This window comes from Nomascus leucogenys, chromosome 2 (genome assembly GCF_006542625.1).
Source record: "Nomascus leucogenys isolate Asia chromosome 2, Asia_NLE_v1, whole genome shotgun sequence".
In the NCBI taxonomy this organism is placed as follows: Eukaryota; Metazoa; Chordata; class Mammalia; order Primates; family Hylobatidae; genus Nomascus; species Nomascus leucogenys.
Window position 1 is genome coordinate 53,307,666 of NC_044382.1, and position 14,973 is coordinate 53,322,638.

At 52.0% G+C, this 14,973-nt stretch overlaps 1 protein-coding gene across 1 annotated transcript; it reads right to left on the bottom strand.

The window, feature by feature from the left end:
* Nucleotides 1-1,747: 1,747 nt before the first annotated feature.
* On the bottom strand, nt 1,748-14,438 carry LOC100605306 (cocaine esterase). Its single transcript, XM_012504961.2, has 13 exons — nt 13,836-14,438; nt 8,599-8,803; nt 7,494-7,635; nt 6,508-6,641; nt 6,168-6,426; nt 5,641-5,739; nt 5,213-5,356; nt 5,011-5,091; nt 4,594-4,738; nt 4,041-4,178; nt 3,456-3,528; nt 2,779-3,004; nt 1,748-1,864 (listed from the first exon to the last, which is right to left on the bottom strand). Exons 1-12 carry the CDS (start codon nt 13,909-13,911, stop codon nt 2,818-2,820), a joined length of 1,683 nt encoding a protein of 560 aa, XP_012360415.2. The 5' UTR covers nt 13,912-14,438; the 3' UTR covers nt 1,748-1,864; nt 2,779-2,817.
* Nucleotides 14,439-14,973: the final 535 nt, after the last annotated feature.

The window sequence follows — 14,973 nt, forward strand, 5'->3', positions numbered from 1 at the left end:
TTATTAGGGTCTGTGAGACAGGAATACAGCCTTTTAATGACAGAGAGAATATACTTGGGTGAAACCAAGAGGCCGATTAAACACAATTGGCCACTTTTGCACACGAGATAAAAGATGAGGTTTTTGCAGAGCGGGGAAGGAGAAAAGTTTAGGGACAACAATGAGGTAAGTAGGAAAATAATCATGTGGATACACATGGTGAGTTCGTGGATGCTCAGGGGGTTGAAAGGTTGGCAGGGGAATTCTGAAAAGCGAGAGGACATCTCCCTGGATGGAGAGGCCCCTGGGAGCCAGAGGACAGGAATCTCTTCGCAAGTGTGCTAATATCCTGTGAGTATGGGCCTTACAGTGTCTGTAGAACCACTGAGAAGAAGAGCAACCTTCAGGAGACTGGCGACTGAGGAAGCAGCTTGGCTTTCCTGGCCACTGTGCCAGAGGCCCGGGCTCAGGGGCCTATGGACAAGTCCAATCTTGCTTCTGACAAAAATGGGGTGAGTCACCTCTGCAGGACATCGATAGTTGGGTGGGTGGTTTTTTTTTTTTTTTTTTTTTGAGATGGTGTCTCCCATTGTTGCCCAGGCTGGAGTGTAGTGCTGTGATCTCAGCTCACTGCAACCTCTGCCTCCAGTATCAAGCCATTCTCCTGCCTCAGCCTCCTGAGTAGCTGGGATTACAGGGGCCTGCCACCAGGCCCATCTAATTTTTGTATTTTTAGTAGAGATGGGGTTTCACCATGTTGGCCAGGCTGGTCTTGAACTCCTGACCTCAGGTCATCCCCCCAGCCTTGGCCTCCCAAAAGTGCTGGGATTACAGGTGTGAGGCACCCAGCTGGCCTAAGGTTGTCATCTATTAACCAAAGAACAAGTCCTTGCCAGACATCAAATGTGCTGGCACCTTCATCCTCGATGTCCAAGCCTCCAGAACTGTAAGCAATACATTTTTGTAATTATAAGGCACCCAGTTTATAATAGCAACCTGTAGTATTTTGTTTAAACTTTATATCAGTAAAGGAAACTCTATTTTTTTCAGACAGGGTCTTGCTGTGTTGCCCAGGCTGGAGTGTAGTGGTGCAATCACTACTCACTGCAGCCTTGACCTCCTAGCCTCAGTGATTCGCCTGCCTCAGCGTCCTGAGTAACTGAGACTACAGGTGTGTGCCACCACATCCAAATAATTTTTGTATTTTTTTGTAGAGATGGCATTTCTCCACGCTGCCTAGGCTGGTCTTGAACTGCTGGGCTCAAGCTCAGGAGGCCCACCCCAGCCTCCAAAAGTGCTGGGATTACGGGCATGAGCCACCACACCCGGCCTAACCGGTAATTTTATTTATTTATTTTTGAGGCAGGGTCTTGCCCTGCCGCCCAGACTGGAGTGCAGTGGTGCAATCATGGCTCACCGTAACCTCTGCCTCCTGGGTTCAAGTGATTTTCGTGTCTCAGCCTCCCCGGTAGCTGGCATTCTAGGTATGCACCACAAAGCCTGGCTAATTTTTGTATTTTTAGTACAGACAGGGTTTCACCCTGTTGTCCAGGCTGGCCTCAAACTCCGGGCCTCAAATGATCCGCCCACCTCAGCCTCCCAAAGTGTTGGGATTATGGGTGTTGGCCACTGCACCTAGCCTAGCCGGTAGTATTTTTGCTATAGCAGCTGAATGGACTAAGACACTAGGCATTCCGGTATCCAGGTTTTCTATTGGCCACTCACAGATATAAGAGCACTTGGGGCTTGTGGAGAGGCAGACAGAGGCTTTTTTTAGAATTTATTTTTATTCTTTCAGACCTCTCAGGGATGAACCAGACATAGGCTTCTCACACTCAGGTGTGGGCAACATTCTTGAAAGCACCTCCCTCAAAGTGGGAAAGGCCTGGGGGTTCAGAGGAGAGAAGAGAGAAGGCAGGGAGAAGGTGGAGATGAGGAAGGGAGGATGGGGCCCAAGGCTCAGTGGGGTGTTGGGGAGGGTGGGATTCCACTGGGTTTTGCCCATCCACAGCTCAGTGGGGGATCTATCGAGTGTGTCTAACAAGAGAGGAACCGTGGCAGGTTTGGTAGCTAACATGGTACAGTAGCATCTTCTATTCTCTTTTTTTTTTTTTGAAATGGAGTTTTGCTCTTCTTGACCAGGCTGGAGTGCAGCGGCCCAATCTTGGCTCACTGCAACCTCTGCCTCCCGGGTTCAAATGATTCTCCTGCCTCAGCCTCCTGAGTAGCTGGGATTACAGGTGTACACCACTGAGCCCATCTAATTTTTGTATTTTCCATATAGATGCGGTTTTACCATGTTTGCCAGGCTGGTCTCCGAATCCTGTCCTCAAGTGATCTGCCAATCTTGACCTCCCAAAAGTGCTGGGATTACAGGCATGAGCCACAGTGCCTGGCCTATTATTCTCTTTTTATTTTTATTTTTCTCATAGTTTTTTCCCTTTATATTTTGTTTGCTTTGCTTTTCAAAAATCTTTTTTACTTGTCATTGACTTGAAGCTCAAAACTTTCCTATTTAGTTTCTAATCATACACTCTCTTTCTCTTTTTTTTTTTTTTTTTGAGAAGGGGTCTCACTTTATTACCCTGGCTGGTCTCAAACATCTAGCCTCAAGCCATCCTCCCAACTCAGCTTCCCCAATAGCTGGGATTACAGGTATGAGCCCTCATGCCTGAGTAAGTTCTTAATAAATGCTTGCTGAATGGATGGACGGAATAATGAATGAATGGCTAAGTGAATGAAGGAATCAACTTCTTTCTCCTCAGTGGCTGTGTGTGGGCACAGCAGGCTGACCCTCACCTGTAAGCGAGCCGACCCCCTCCTCCCCAACACAGGGAGCTACAGCTCTGTGTGTCTCTCTTCAGGTTCCTTGAGCTCCTGGATCTTCTGGGACAGCGCCTTCTTCCAGAACTGGAGCCTGTGGGCCTTCAGAGCCCGGCCCACCACAGGCTGTAGGTTCAGCTGCAGGTATTGCTCCTCCTGGTCGAACAGCGGCCAGTGTGGCAGACCCTCGCCATTGGGGTTCCTGTAGACATGCCATCCCAGCAGGGCGTTATGAGGGTCACTCTGAGCCCCCGGAGCCCAGACCTCAGCACCCTGAGTCTGGTCAGGCAAGGCAGCCAAGCAGGCCAGGTGGGCTTGGGGAATGAGCGGGGAGGCTTCCAGAAACAGGAAACAAGCTAGTGTCAGCACCAGTGGAGGCGGGGCGGCCGGCTCTGTTGTGTCCCTCTCTCTGAGAGGGAGACCCTAACAGTGGCACAGCACTGGTGCCCACCCTCTAGGTAGACCGGAGAGATGGAGCGTGTCCACTGCCCCACACACCCCCACGCTGTCCGAGTGGGTCCCTGAGCTGAGGAAGGGGCTATCATGTGATGAAGGATGCGGCTGTGCTCATGAGGTCACCCCGACTAGGAGACTGCTGGATGGGCACAAGCCCCCCAACCCAGGGAGGTTGGGACAGGGGTGTGCCGTCTCACCCGTTTCGAGCAAAGTTGGCCCAGTACTTCATCATCTTCCTGCTTAGCCGCTCCTCCTCCTCAGTGAATTTAACTGCAGAAAGAAAGGGGACATGTGTCTTGGTCAGGATGTCCTACCTCAGTATCCCAGGTGGAGCTTGTCCTTGGCCCATTTGCCCTCTGTCCCCAGTCCCGCTTCTCTGCTTTTTCTCCCACTGCCCTCAGGAGCCAGCCTTCCCCTTTTCCAAACTTTCCCCTTAGTCCAAGCTCTGGCTGACTCCATCCTGGGCTCCTTCCTGGCCCCGAAGGCCCCTTTTTCCTTCTGTCTCTGGGAGTCATTGAAGAAACAAACATGTTGCTGAAACACCTGCTCTGCACCACGCCAGACACCCAAGGGTGGGGAGGGGCGGAGGGAGCACAGGCTACAGTCTGAAGAGTAGTTAATTCTAATCCTGGCGCAGCCTTTGGAGCTGTCAAACCTTGGACACCTGATCTCATCCTCTCTCTGAGCCTCAGTTTCCTTATCTGGGCAGTGATGACAATCAATCACCCTTCAGGGACCCACCAGGGTCCCAGCCCACCTCCCGGGAAAGGAAGAAGACTCACCGAAGTTGCCCCAGAACAAAGTTCCAAAAACAAAAGGAAGTTCATCACCATGGTCTGCCTTCACATGCAGCGGCCTGATGTTCTTGACCCAGCTCGGCTGATGCTGGAACTCGTAGAAGTACACAGGGGCCCGGGAACCTGTGGGGTGGACAGCCTGTGACACGGTGGCCCCTCCCCTGCAGCCTTCTTGCTCACCCATGGTGATAAGACACCTAGGTCCAAAGCTGGCTGGAATCTGGACAGCGGGGTGAGGAGCCCCAGGCTCGGGAAGGAGCAGAGGAAGAGACTTGGGATAAATCATGGCCTCGGACTTCTTAGCTGTGTCATCTTGGGCAAGTCACTGAAGGTCCCTAACTTCAATTTCCTCATCTGTGAAATGGGGAAATGTCTGTCTTTTGGGCTAGCCATGAAGATTTACTGCAATGATGGACATCAAGTGTCTCAGGGGCCCAGTAAAAATGAGTGGGGACTGGAAAAGCAACAGGTCTCACCTGGAACCCACAGCCCTGAGCTGTACCCCTGCCAGCCAGGCCTTAGGTCCAAATATACTCACACTGAAAATGTGCTACTTGGAGGGCAGGGATCACGAACATGGAGTCCGCCATCATCTCCTGGAACTGGGCTTGGAGGGTCTGGGGATCCCCATTGTCCCCAATGTACTCCTCCATCAGCAGGTCACCAAATGTAGGAGGCAACATCTACCCCAGGTGGATCAGGAAAAGGCAGGTTAGTCTGGTTGCCAGGGGCAGGGAGGAGGTGGCCTCAGGCTTGGGGAGATGGACCATGAGATGGAACAGGAAGGGGGAGCAAAGGCGAGGCTCTGAGGTGATCCCACCCCCAAGCACACACACACCTGGGCCTTTGCTCATAGCGGTCACTACATAGGCAGGGTATCTGGGGGTTGAATTCCCTCTGTCTCGGGACAAGACAGGAGCCCGTCTCCATTGACGAGGGACCCCAGGAGCCTTACCATTAGCCTTAACATTTCCTGCAGAACAGCCTGGGAGGCCTCTCTGTCCATTTCCTTCTGGGTGTCATAAATACTTGTGACCTAGGAGGCCGGGAGAGAGTCAGTAGTTGAGGATGGAATAAGCCTGGAGCTCTGAAGCCCTGAATACCCCCCACTACCAGATGGGCTCCCCAGGCACTTGAGGACTTGGGTTGGGCCTCACATTGGGGATGACCCAGCCGAATTCATCGTTGTTGACACCAATGATGCTGGGAACAGGTAGAAAGTCGGCAGAGGCCAGCAGCTCCTGGGGGTGCCTGGGCAGGAAGATCCCATCCACCACTCCGGGGATCATCATGTGGAAAGGCTGAGGGGAAATGCAAGGTCAGGGAACAAGATCAGGTCCCAGACATCTTCTGATGCTGTCTGAGTACCTTCCACTCCTTCCCGGTTCATCCCCGGATGCTCATATCCACCCCAGGAGGTCAATGCCTGGCTCGGGCATGCACCAACCTTCAGTCCCCACCCAGGGCTATGACACTCAGGCATGCAGATGAGGTACTGTGCCCAAGGAATATGAGGGGCATGCAGGCCTGCCAGCACCATGCCTATTGCACCCCTTCCTCTACACCCACATCCGTTTAGACCAACCTTGTTAATTGCAAGAATGTCCTCTTTACTCTTGCCCCGCAGGCAGCCCACCAGGGCCTCAGAATCAACTTGGTCACAGGCAGACAGGTTGGCCACCACCTGCAAAGGGACCAGGCAGGGGCTGGCTCATCCTTCCAGGTAGAGGAGAGGAGTTTGCCCAAGGCCCTGGCCAAGGACAGGGGCACCCCAAATCTCAGAGGGTACTGTGTATGAAGTCCTGCAGTTCTGACACTGTTCCACCTCAGAAGTCCCAGACATAGGGGCCATCCCATCTGCCTAAATGGTTCTCCTCATGATGGGGATCCCTAGGGTGACAACTTTGCACAGAGGTCACAGAACAAACTTGGCCTCTGCAATGGCAGAAGGATGCGCATTCTGACCCTGGAGCCCCCCAGCAATTCCACGGTAGGCAGCAGCTCCTGGGGCATGCTCCCGATGGCCCTAGTCATCCCTGTTTAACAGACAGAGGCTCTGAGGGGTATGAGGGGAGGGAGCAGGCCTAGGCCTACGCAGCTGAGGGCACTCACCGTGGAGATGACATCAGCTGAGCTGGCAATGAGGCCAGGCAGGAGGGCCACGCCACTCTCCATGATGGCCCCATGGAAGAGTCCTTGGGATATGGGGGACACAACAAGTGAAGACACGCTCGTGCCACCCGCAGACTCGCCAAAAATGGTGACACGGTCAGGATTGCCTCCAAAGTGGGCGATATTCTGCTGGACCCAGCGTAGTGCGGCCACTTGGTCCAGGTAGCCCCAGTTGCCGGTTGCATGTTTGTCTCCAGTGCTGAGAAGTAGCAGAGACAGGGATCATAGGGCTGTCCTGACCCCACTCAGCCCACGTTGCCCAGCCCAGCCCTAGTCTCACCTGAAGAAGCCTAGGACACCCAGGCGGTACTGGATGGTGACCACCACCACGTCCTCCAAGGCGGCCAGCATGGAACCATCATACATGGAAGCCATGCCAAAAACAAGCCCACCACCGTGGATCCACACCATCACCTGGGGAAATCAAGGCAGCTACCACGATGTGCCCACCCAGCCAGAACCCCAACTAGACCAACCAGTGCTTTGCCTTTGTCTACCTCCCCATTAGAACTCCAGCACAAATTCATTACGTGGGCCACAGACTAGGCACCCAAGATCTAACAGGAAGACCAGGACTCACATCTTTTGGGATCGACCCCCTGTATCAAAGCCTGGTTTTATTAGTCCCAGGAAACTCGCCAAAGTGAAAAGAAAAGGGTTATCTCCCTGATGGCTCCACATGAACATTAATCAAAAATGTCCTTAGCCTGAACCACATAGTGAGACCCTGTTTCAACAGAAAATGTTTTAAAAATTAGCCAGGCATGGTGGCATAGGCCAGTAGTCCCAGCCACTCGGGAGGCTGAGATGGGAAGATCATCCAGGAATTCGAGGCTACAGAGAGCTACGTTCATGCCACTGCATTCCAGCCTGGGCAACAGAGCATGATGCCATCTCTAACAAAAAAGTTTTTGTGTGTGCCCATTCTCATAGGCCCAACGGATTATCCATGGCTGGGGTTCTTGGTCACCTCAAGGTGCAGCCCTTGGGCACTTGAGTGGATCTCCTGGGCATGCGTTGGCTGGGTGAGTCCTGGGTCCAGCCCAGAGCCACAGCCTTTGACCTCTGGGAGCAGCCAGAACTCTGTGACCCCATGTCCAGGGGCCAGCTGCCCAGCCTGGGTAAGGAGCATTTCTTGGACCTGGTAGTGAGAAACTTCTCAGCAGTGTCCACTCTGCAGCAGGGCCTGAACTAATATTGCCTTTCTAGCTTCTTGCAGAAGAATTGTCCTCCAACCCGCAGGGAACTGTGTGTCCAGACACCCACCGGCAGGTTAGAGCCTTCATGGCTATAGGCTGGCGTGTAGATGCTGAGGTACAGGCAGTCCTCAGACATGGAGATGGAAGGGATGGTCACATTGACTTGGTTCCGAACCTCTGATTCCATTATGGTGAGGTCCTGTAGACACCTGGTAACCAGGGCAAACAATCAGTCCAGCGGCCAGATCATGGCCAAAACGAGACCCTGGATTCAGATGTGCTCCCAGCCACCCTCAGATCCTTCCCACAATACCCTGCACACACATGATCCCTCTCAAAAATCCCTTCCCACCAAGTTACAGTCCACAGGCTCTGGGGAAGCTGGGATGGAGCTTGGACTTCCAGGGAGGCCTCGAGGTTATTGAGGACCTTGGGTATCATTCCTCCCAATGCTGGAAACCTTGACTCTTAAGGGTTTCTATGAGGACCATTGGCTGCATGTGTTGACTTTCACCACTATATCGCTGTACCCCCACAGGCCTGGAACAGGGGAATAGCCCACATATGTGTGCCACATGAGTGAATGGATGTTAATTTCTCATGAGAAGGGCAGTGGGATGTCCCTCATCCCAAGTCTAAACTTTCAAAAACTCATCATTCCCACATGGCCTCCAGTTGGAAAAATATACACATCTCTTGGCCAATGGCTCCTGGCCCCGGCAGTGGACACAGTGACTGTGGAGAGTGCGGGTCCCCAGAAAGCTACCCCTACTGTTCTCTTCAGCTATTTTAAATATCTGCCACTAGAGTTAGGGGCTCCTACAAGGTTCATAGAGCCAACCCGAACCTTTCCCAGAGACATCTGCCACTGGTGGCAGGGAAAGCTCGGCATAACCAGAATCTGGGGAGATATATGTGTCTGCCCCTCCCTTCAGCACCTGGAGCCAATGTCCTCTGAATGCCAAGCCCTGAGCCAGGAGTCTGAGAAGTTATTCTGCCCTCCCGAGCCTCAGCATGCTGATCAGAAAAATGCACATGGGAATCCACGAAACTCAGAAGGAAAACTGGCTGTGGGGGTTTAGATGAAATGACAACTGCAGCCTAGCTGAGCTCAGAGCACCCCCACCCCTGCCCCAGGGCCTGGAGTTCCCTGGACCCCTGGGAAAGCTTACACAGCCGGATGGGTAGTTCCATCCCTCACACCACTCCAAGATTCAGGGGGCTCAGGGGGTGCAAATCGCAGCGGACCTAGAGGTGGCTTGGCAAAGGGAATTCCCAGGAAGGTATGGACCCCGGCATCGGCGCCCTTGACATGGACAAGACTCCCCAGCACCTGCCCCGTGTGTGTGGTCCGGATGGGACTGGCAGAGTCCTGGCCTGTGGGCAGAGAGACAGACATCACGGTTGGGTTTGACCAATCGACTGCCCTCCCAGACTGTTGGTATTGCCGCCTCCTTGCCATCCTCAGCTCAGCTCAAGGGATCCTGATCTATAAACATGGGCTTTACAAACTTCCTGCCTGTAACACTCCCTTCCTGCTCTGCCTTCCTGGGCCTGTCTCCTTCCCACCAGGCTGAGGCTCCTTGGGGCCAGGCATCATCGTTCAGCCCTAGGACCTTCAAACAAAGGGTCACATGTTCTTGATGGGACTAGAGTATCCTTTCAACTGTGTGCCAGGTCATGTGACAGTAGGATGATGGTGGGAATTGGGCAGGCAAGGTTCCTGTCCTCAGGGATGTCATGCCCAAGGTGGCAAGAAATGACATAAAGAATGCATCCTCGAAACTGTGAGTGATGTTGGTGAAAAGAGCTACAAGAGAGAATTATGGCTGTGGCTGGGACAGAAAAACCACTGCGCCTGGCCTGGGGACCCTAGTGGAACTCTGTCTCTGAAACAAAATCAAGAAAATAAATTAGCAGGGTATGATGGTGCATGCCTGTAGTCCCAGCTATTTAGCAAGCTGAGGTGGGAAGATTGCATGAGCCTGGGAGGTTGAGACTACATTGAGCTGTGATTGCATCACTGAACTCCAGCCTGGGTGACAGAGTGAGAACCTGTCTCAAAAACCAACCAACAAACAAACAAAAAAACACCGCCTATCTGCTGTGGGGATCAGGCAGGGAGCAATTAATTGAAAATCACCTAACAGAGAAAGTCAGTCCTCTTAATAGATACAGAATTTCTACAAACAAAGAATATGCCAGCTACACAAAAGGAAAAGCAGCATAGGAATATGTTCAGAATAAGCGATACAAATTCAGTGTCTCTCAAATAAACAAAGAGAGCTTTACCTCATTTATAGTAGGAGAAATGCACATTGAATTCTCACTGTGATGTCAACCACTCGTTTTGTGGTATCACAACAAGCAAGACAATCAGACATTACATATTTTCTATCAGAAGTATGCAGCACCACATGTGAAGTAGCCCTCCAAAAAAACAAAACAAAATAAAACCTAAAACCCAAATCTGATTATGCCTCTAGAATATAAATACAAGTTACAGGGTCGACAGGAGACAGAAGAACAGTTAAGAAGACTCCGCCGGGACGCAATCAGCAAAACCTGAATGGTGGGATCCTCTCCAGAACAAATAAACTGGTTTCTTCAACATGCAACAAAATTTAGAAAGAAAATAAAAGACAGGCAGAGGGTAAATCTGAAGACTGAAAGAGATTCAAGAAGCACATAAAAATGACAGAGGATAATAAGCGTTGGTAAGGATGTGGAAAACTTGGAACTTTCATACATTGCCAGTGGGAAGGTAAAATGGTGCAGCTGCTTTGGAAAACAGTCTGGCAGTTTTTCTGAGATTAAACATAGAGTTGCCATATGACTGAGCAATTCTACTCCTAAGTATAAAACAAGAGAATTGGCCATGCATGGAGCCTTATGCTGGCAATCCCAGCACTTTGGGAGGTCAAGGTGGGTGGATCCCCTGAGGTCAGGAGTTCAAAACCAGCCTGGTCAACATGGTGAAACCCTGTCTCTACTAAAAATACAAAAAATACTCAAGTGTGGTGGTGTGTACCTGTAATTCCAGCCACTTGGGAGGCTGAGGCATGATGATCCCTTGAACCCTGGAGATGGATGTTGCAGTGAGCCTGGGTGACAGAGTGAGACTCCATCTCAAAAAAAAAAAAAAACTACCAACTTGCAAATTATGAACTTTATTTAATCCTGATTTATTTTTTAAAAACTTGTATTAATACAAGTATCATTTATAAATATTAAAGAACACTTGACTATATATTTGATTAAATTGAGAACATATTATGTTGTGGAAATACACACATACATATATATGTTCCTTTTCTTTTAGTAGGACATGATGAAAGATTTACAGATGATATCACGTCTGGGATTTGTTTCAAATGATGGTGAAAGAGAGAGGTGGCCATCCAGAAAACACCAGGTTATATTCAACCTGAGAAAGCTGATTTAAAACAAAAACAAGATCTTCGTCATTGCTGAAGGCGGACAATGGGTACATTGGATTTGTTATACTACTCTTTCTACCTCAGACTTGGCTCATCCTTTAGTGCTGTGCAGCCCTCGAGCAGCCTTGACCCTCTCTGTGCCTCAGGGAGGTTCACCTGCTATTATTATTCCCACTAGCTCCCACCTGCCTGGCATCTTCCCTTTTGGAATCTCAGGTTCTGCTTTCTGTAAGATCTGAGCCCAGTTCCATAATAAAAAGTCAAAAAACAGACCAGGTGTGGTGGCTGACATCTGTAATCCCAGCACTTTGGGAGGCCGAGGCAGGTGGATCACTTGAGGTTAGGAGTTCAAGACTAGCCTGGCCAACATGGTGAAACCCCATCTCTACCAAAAGACACAAAAATTAGCTGGGCATGGTGGTGCGTGCCTGTAGACCCAGGTATTTGGGAGGTTGAGGCATGAGAATCTCTTGAACCTGGGAAGCAGAGGTTGCAGTAACTCGAGATGGCACCACTGCACTCCAGCCTCAATGACAAAGTGAGACCCTGTCTCAAGAAAAAAAAAAAGTCAAAAAACGAAAGCAGCCTTAGGGAGCTAATGCCACCCTACACCTGTCAGTTCAACATGGATCAATATGTTTGATGCCACCTGGTGTGGGTGAGCCCAGGGTCAGTAGACATTTACAGACACCAGAGAGGACATTTTAACAATGTCTCCAAGTCAAAAGGCCCATTCCTCTCCCCAGTAACACGCTCCTACACACGATTCCTTGCTGGAGAGGATGTCTATCCAGGTAATTCTCTGTGGCCACTGGCCACTGATGCCTGATGTTTGTTACGGCAAAGGACATCACCTGCTGAAATGTCCCTGGTTAGAGACCTGATACATCAACTCATGTAATAAAGAGATTCATTACTTGCTTCATCCTTGAGAGAAGCCCTTCCATTAATCAGTATGAAGAAGCTCTACCATGTAGGGGTGTGTGGAGGCCACCCCTCGTGTTAGAAAGTGGAAAATCCTGGCCCCAGAAAGTGGGTGAGTTTATGACCATTTAGATGAAAATCAAGGACAAGTGCACACATCTATTCTTGTGTAAACTGCTGGGCACTGTGTGTACTGCAGTGTCAACAAGCAGTTTCCAGTGTGGGCCATGGGAACTTTGATGGCCCCTGAGGAGAAGCCAGGACTGGTTGGGTAAAAAGAGTGTGGCACACATCACCTGTACCCTCCTATGGCTTGTCAATTATTTTTTCTGAATGTGGGTCCAATCCAAAATTTATATATATATATATAGATATACATATATAGATATACGTATATAGATATATGTATATATATATACATATATGTGTGTATATCTATATATGTATATCTATATATTTGTCAGACAAGGTCTCTATCTGTTGCCCAGGTTGGAGTAAAGTAGTGTGATTACAGCTCTCCACCTCCTGGGCTTGAGATCCTCCCACCTCAGCCTCTTGAGTGGCTAGGAGTACAGCTGTCTGCCACCATGCCTGACTTTTTTTTTTTTTTTTTTTGGTAGAAACCAGTCTTGTTGCCCAAGCTGGTCTCTAACTCCTAGCCTCAAGCGATCCTCCCATCTCTGCCTCTCAAAGTGCTGGGATAACAGGTGTGAGCCACTGCGCCTGGCCCAAAGTATTTTAAAAGGTAGCCATCTGTGAGGCCAGGCAGATCTTCCTGCCTGGGCTCCTGGTGAATTCTAGAATGTGGTCAAGGGCAGGCATGGGAGGAAGCCCTGCAGGAGTGCACCATGGGGTGGGGGAGCATGGACTTCACCTGGGCAGATTAAATTAGGAAAGGGTCGGGAGAGACAGTCAGATCATACACAGGAGAGTTTCGGGTGAGAGGACCAAAGGCCGAAACACTCCTGGAGCTTCTGATAAGGGTCTGGAGAAGCCTGGCAGGCACACAGAGCCTTCACCTTTGCCCTGGAAGCCAAGCTGTGCCCTTCCCCAGGATGACGTAAATGGTGTCAGGGACACCACGAGCTTTTTGGCTTTTTTTTTTTTTTTGAGACAGATTTTTGCTTTTTCACCCAGGCTGGAGTGCAGTACTGGGATGAAGGCTCACTGCAGCCTCAACCTCCCCTGCTAAAGTGACCTCCCACCTCAGCCTCCCAAGTAGTTGGGACTACAGGTCACCCTCCCCTGCTAAAGTGACCTCCCACCTGAGCCTCCCAAGTAGCTGGGACTACAGGTCACCCTCCCCTGCTAAAGTGACCCTCCCACCTCAGCCTCCCAAGTAGCTGGGACTACAGGTCACAAGGCACCACAGCGCACTAATTTCTTCTAATTTTTTGTACACACCGAGTCTCACTATGTTGCCCAGGGAGGCCTCCAAATCCTGGGCTCAAGTGATTCTCCCCCTTGGCCTTCCAGTGTGTTGGGATTACAGGCGTGAGCCAACCGCACCCAACCACTGCAGCATCTTAGATCTGTTTTCGGATTTGGGGACTGGAGGCTTCTGTTCCCCAAGGACCACTAACATTGTCTGAGGCCCCTTTGGAGGGGTCAGAGCGCCCCCCTAGCAAAGGACGCCACACACTCAGAGCCAGATGCTGCGAGAAGCTGTTATTGTTATTACCGGCCGGCAGCACTGGCTACAGCCCCAATCATAAGAGGGAAATGGACTGAATTCCCGCACCCTCAATACCTCACCCACTCCAGCCCAAGGCTGCCGACCCGGCCTGGCATGTCCCGGCGCTCCTGGGGTCCCTGTACTCCGCTGGTTCCTCGCCGTGGTGTCCCGCAGCCCGACCCCTTCTGCGCTTCTAGGAGCCCACCCTGGGTGGTGGGGAGGCGTCGCGTGGGGCTCACGAGTTCCACGCTGTCATCTCCACCAGCTCCTACCTCTCAGGCACCTTCCCTCCCCGCACTGTCAGGTTCTGCCTCCGCAGCATTTGGCAGATCTGAGCCCGGTCCCTGTCACCCCTCCGCGGGAGCCTCACCCTGGCCGTGGACTAGAAGCAGCAGGAGCCCACAGGCTACCGCGCTCAGCCGCGCCCGAAGTCGGTGCAGCCGCATGGTCGGCTCGCTGGTCTCGGTTCGCTGCCGGCGATCACGCTGCTGTTCACCCAGAGGCTGCCCCAGGTCGTTCCAGCCGTGGATCAAGTGCCTTGCCCAGCCTCGGAGTTTGGACTGGGCAGGGAGTGGGCGGGGTGCGCTAGCTTGGGCCAAGGAAAGGTGGGTCTGGCAGGAGAGCCGGACTGAGCAGTCATAGGTGGGTGGGGATCTAGTGGCAGGCAGGTCCGGGCACGGCCACTTCCCCTCTGCCCGGGCCCCTTTGGCATCCTCGGAAGGGGCTGGGCGGCTTCTGTAGCCCCTCCGCGATCCAGGGAATCCTCTCCTCAAACCTGTCCTTGTCCACAGGCCCGATGAGCGTGCTGGGGGATCGATAGGAGGGGGCAATAAACTAGAATTGGAGACCCCAGGAGGGCTTCTCTGAGGAGGTGCACATTCAGGATCCCCCCAGATGGAGAAATGGGAAAGAACTTGATCGGGGTGAAGGAACCGCTTGAGCAAAGGCAGGGAGGCGTGATGGCGCCCTTCATTCTAGAAGCTCCTCCTTGCTTTCAGGACTCAGTTTCCTGGGTTCCCCTTCACGGCCCCTCATCCCCTTACAGTCCAGGGCCTGAGGGTCTCCGCGGTCCCCTCCCTACTCAGTCACGCCCATCTTTTGAAACGTACACGTGACCGCGGCACTTCTTAAGGACCGCCCCCCTTTGCCTTGGTGGCTTTCAGTTTCCTCACCTCCCGCGGAGACCACGGCCATGGTCATTTATCCACTTGACAAACATTTCACCAGCGCCTGCCGGTCCGAGCGATGGGGACGCCGTACTCCTGGGCCTATGGTGCAGCAGGGGACGCAGGCGCGTCACCGGGAGGTCCCGAGACACTAGGAGCCCTGCCAGGCCAGAGGCGACCAACCGTCCTGGATACGGGAGCTCCCGGCCAGCCTGACTTCCAGGAGGAAGCGGTGTGGGGATCACCTCCGACCGCCTTTAGTGCCCCCTGAGACCTGGCTCTGGCCTCTACGTTTCAGCCCGCTACTGGCTCGCACGACCCAGCGCCGCCAAGGTCCCTTCT

Excerpts from the sequence above, each read along its gene's own strand:
- LOC100605306 (XM_012504961.2), bottom strand. The coding sequence starts at position 13,911 with ATGCGGCTGCACCGACTTCGGGCGCGGCTGAGCGCGGTAGCCTGTGGG. Across the intron at positions 5,740-6,167 it reads CAGCTGATGTCATCTCCACG|GTGGTGGCCAACCTGTCTGC; the intron begins GTGAGTGCCCTC and ends GTCCCTTTGCAG. Across the intron at positions 3,005-3,455 it reads GCCAACTTTGCTCGAAACGG|GAACCCCAATGGCGAGGGTC; the intron begins GTGAGACGGCAC and ends GCATGTCTACAG.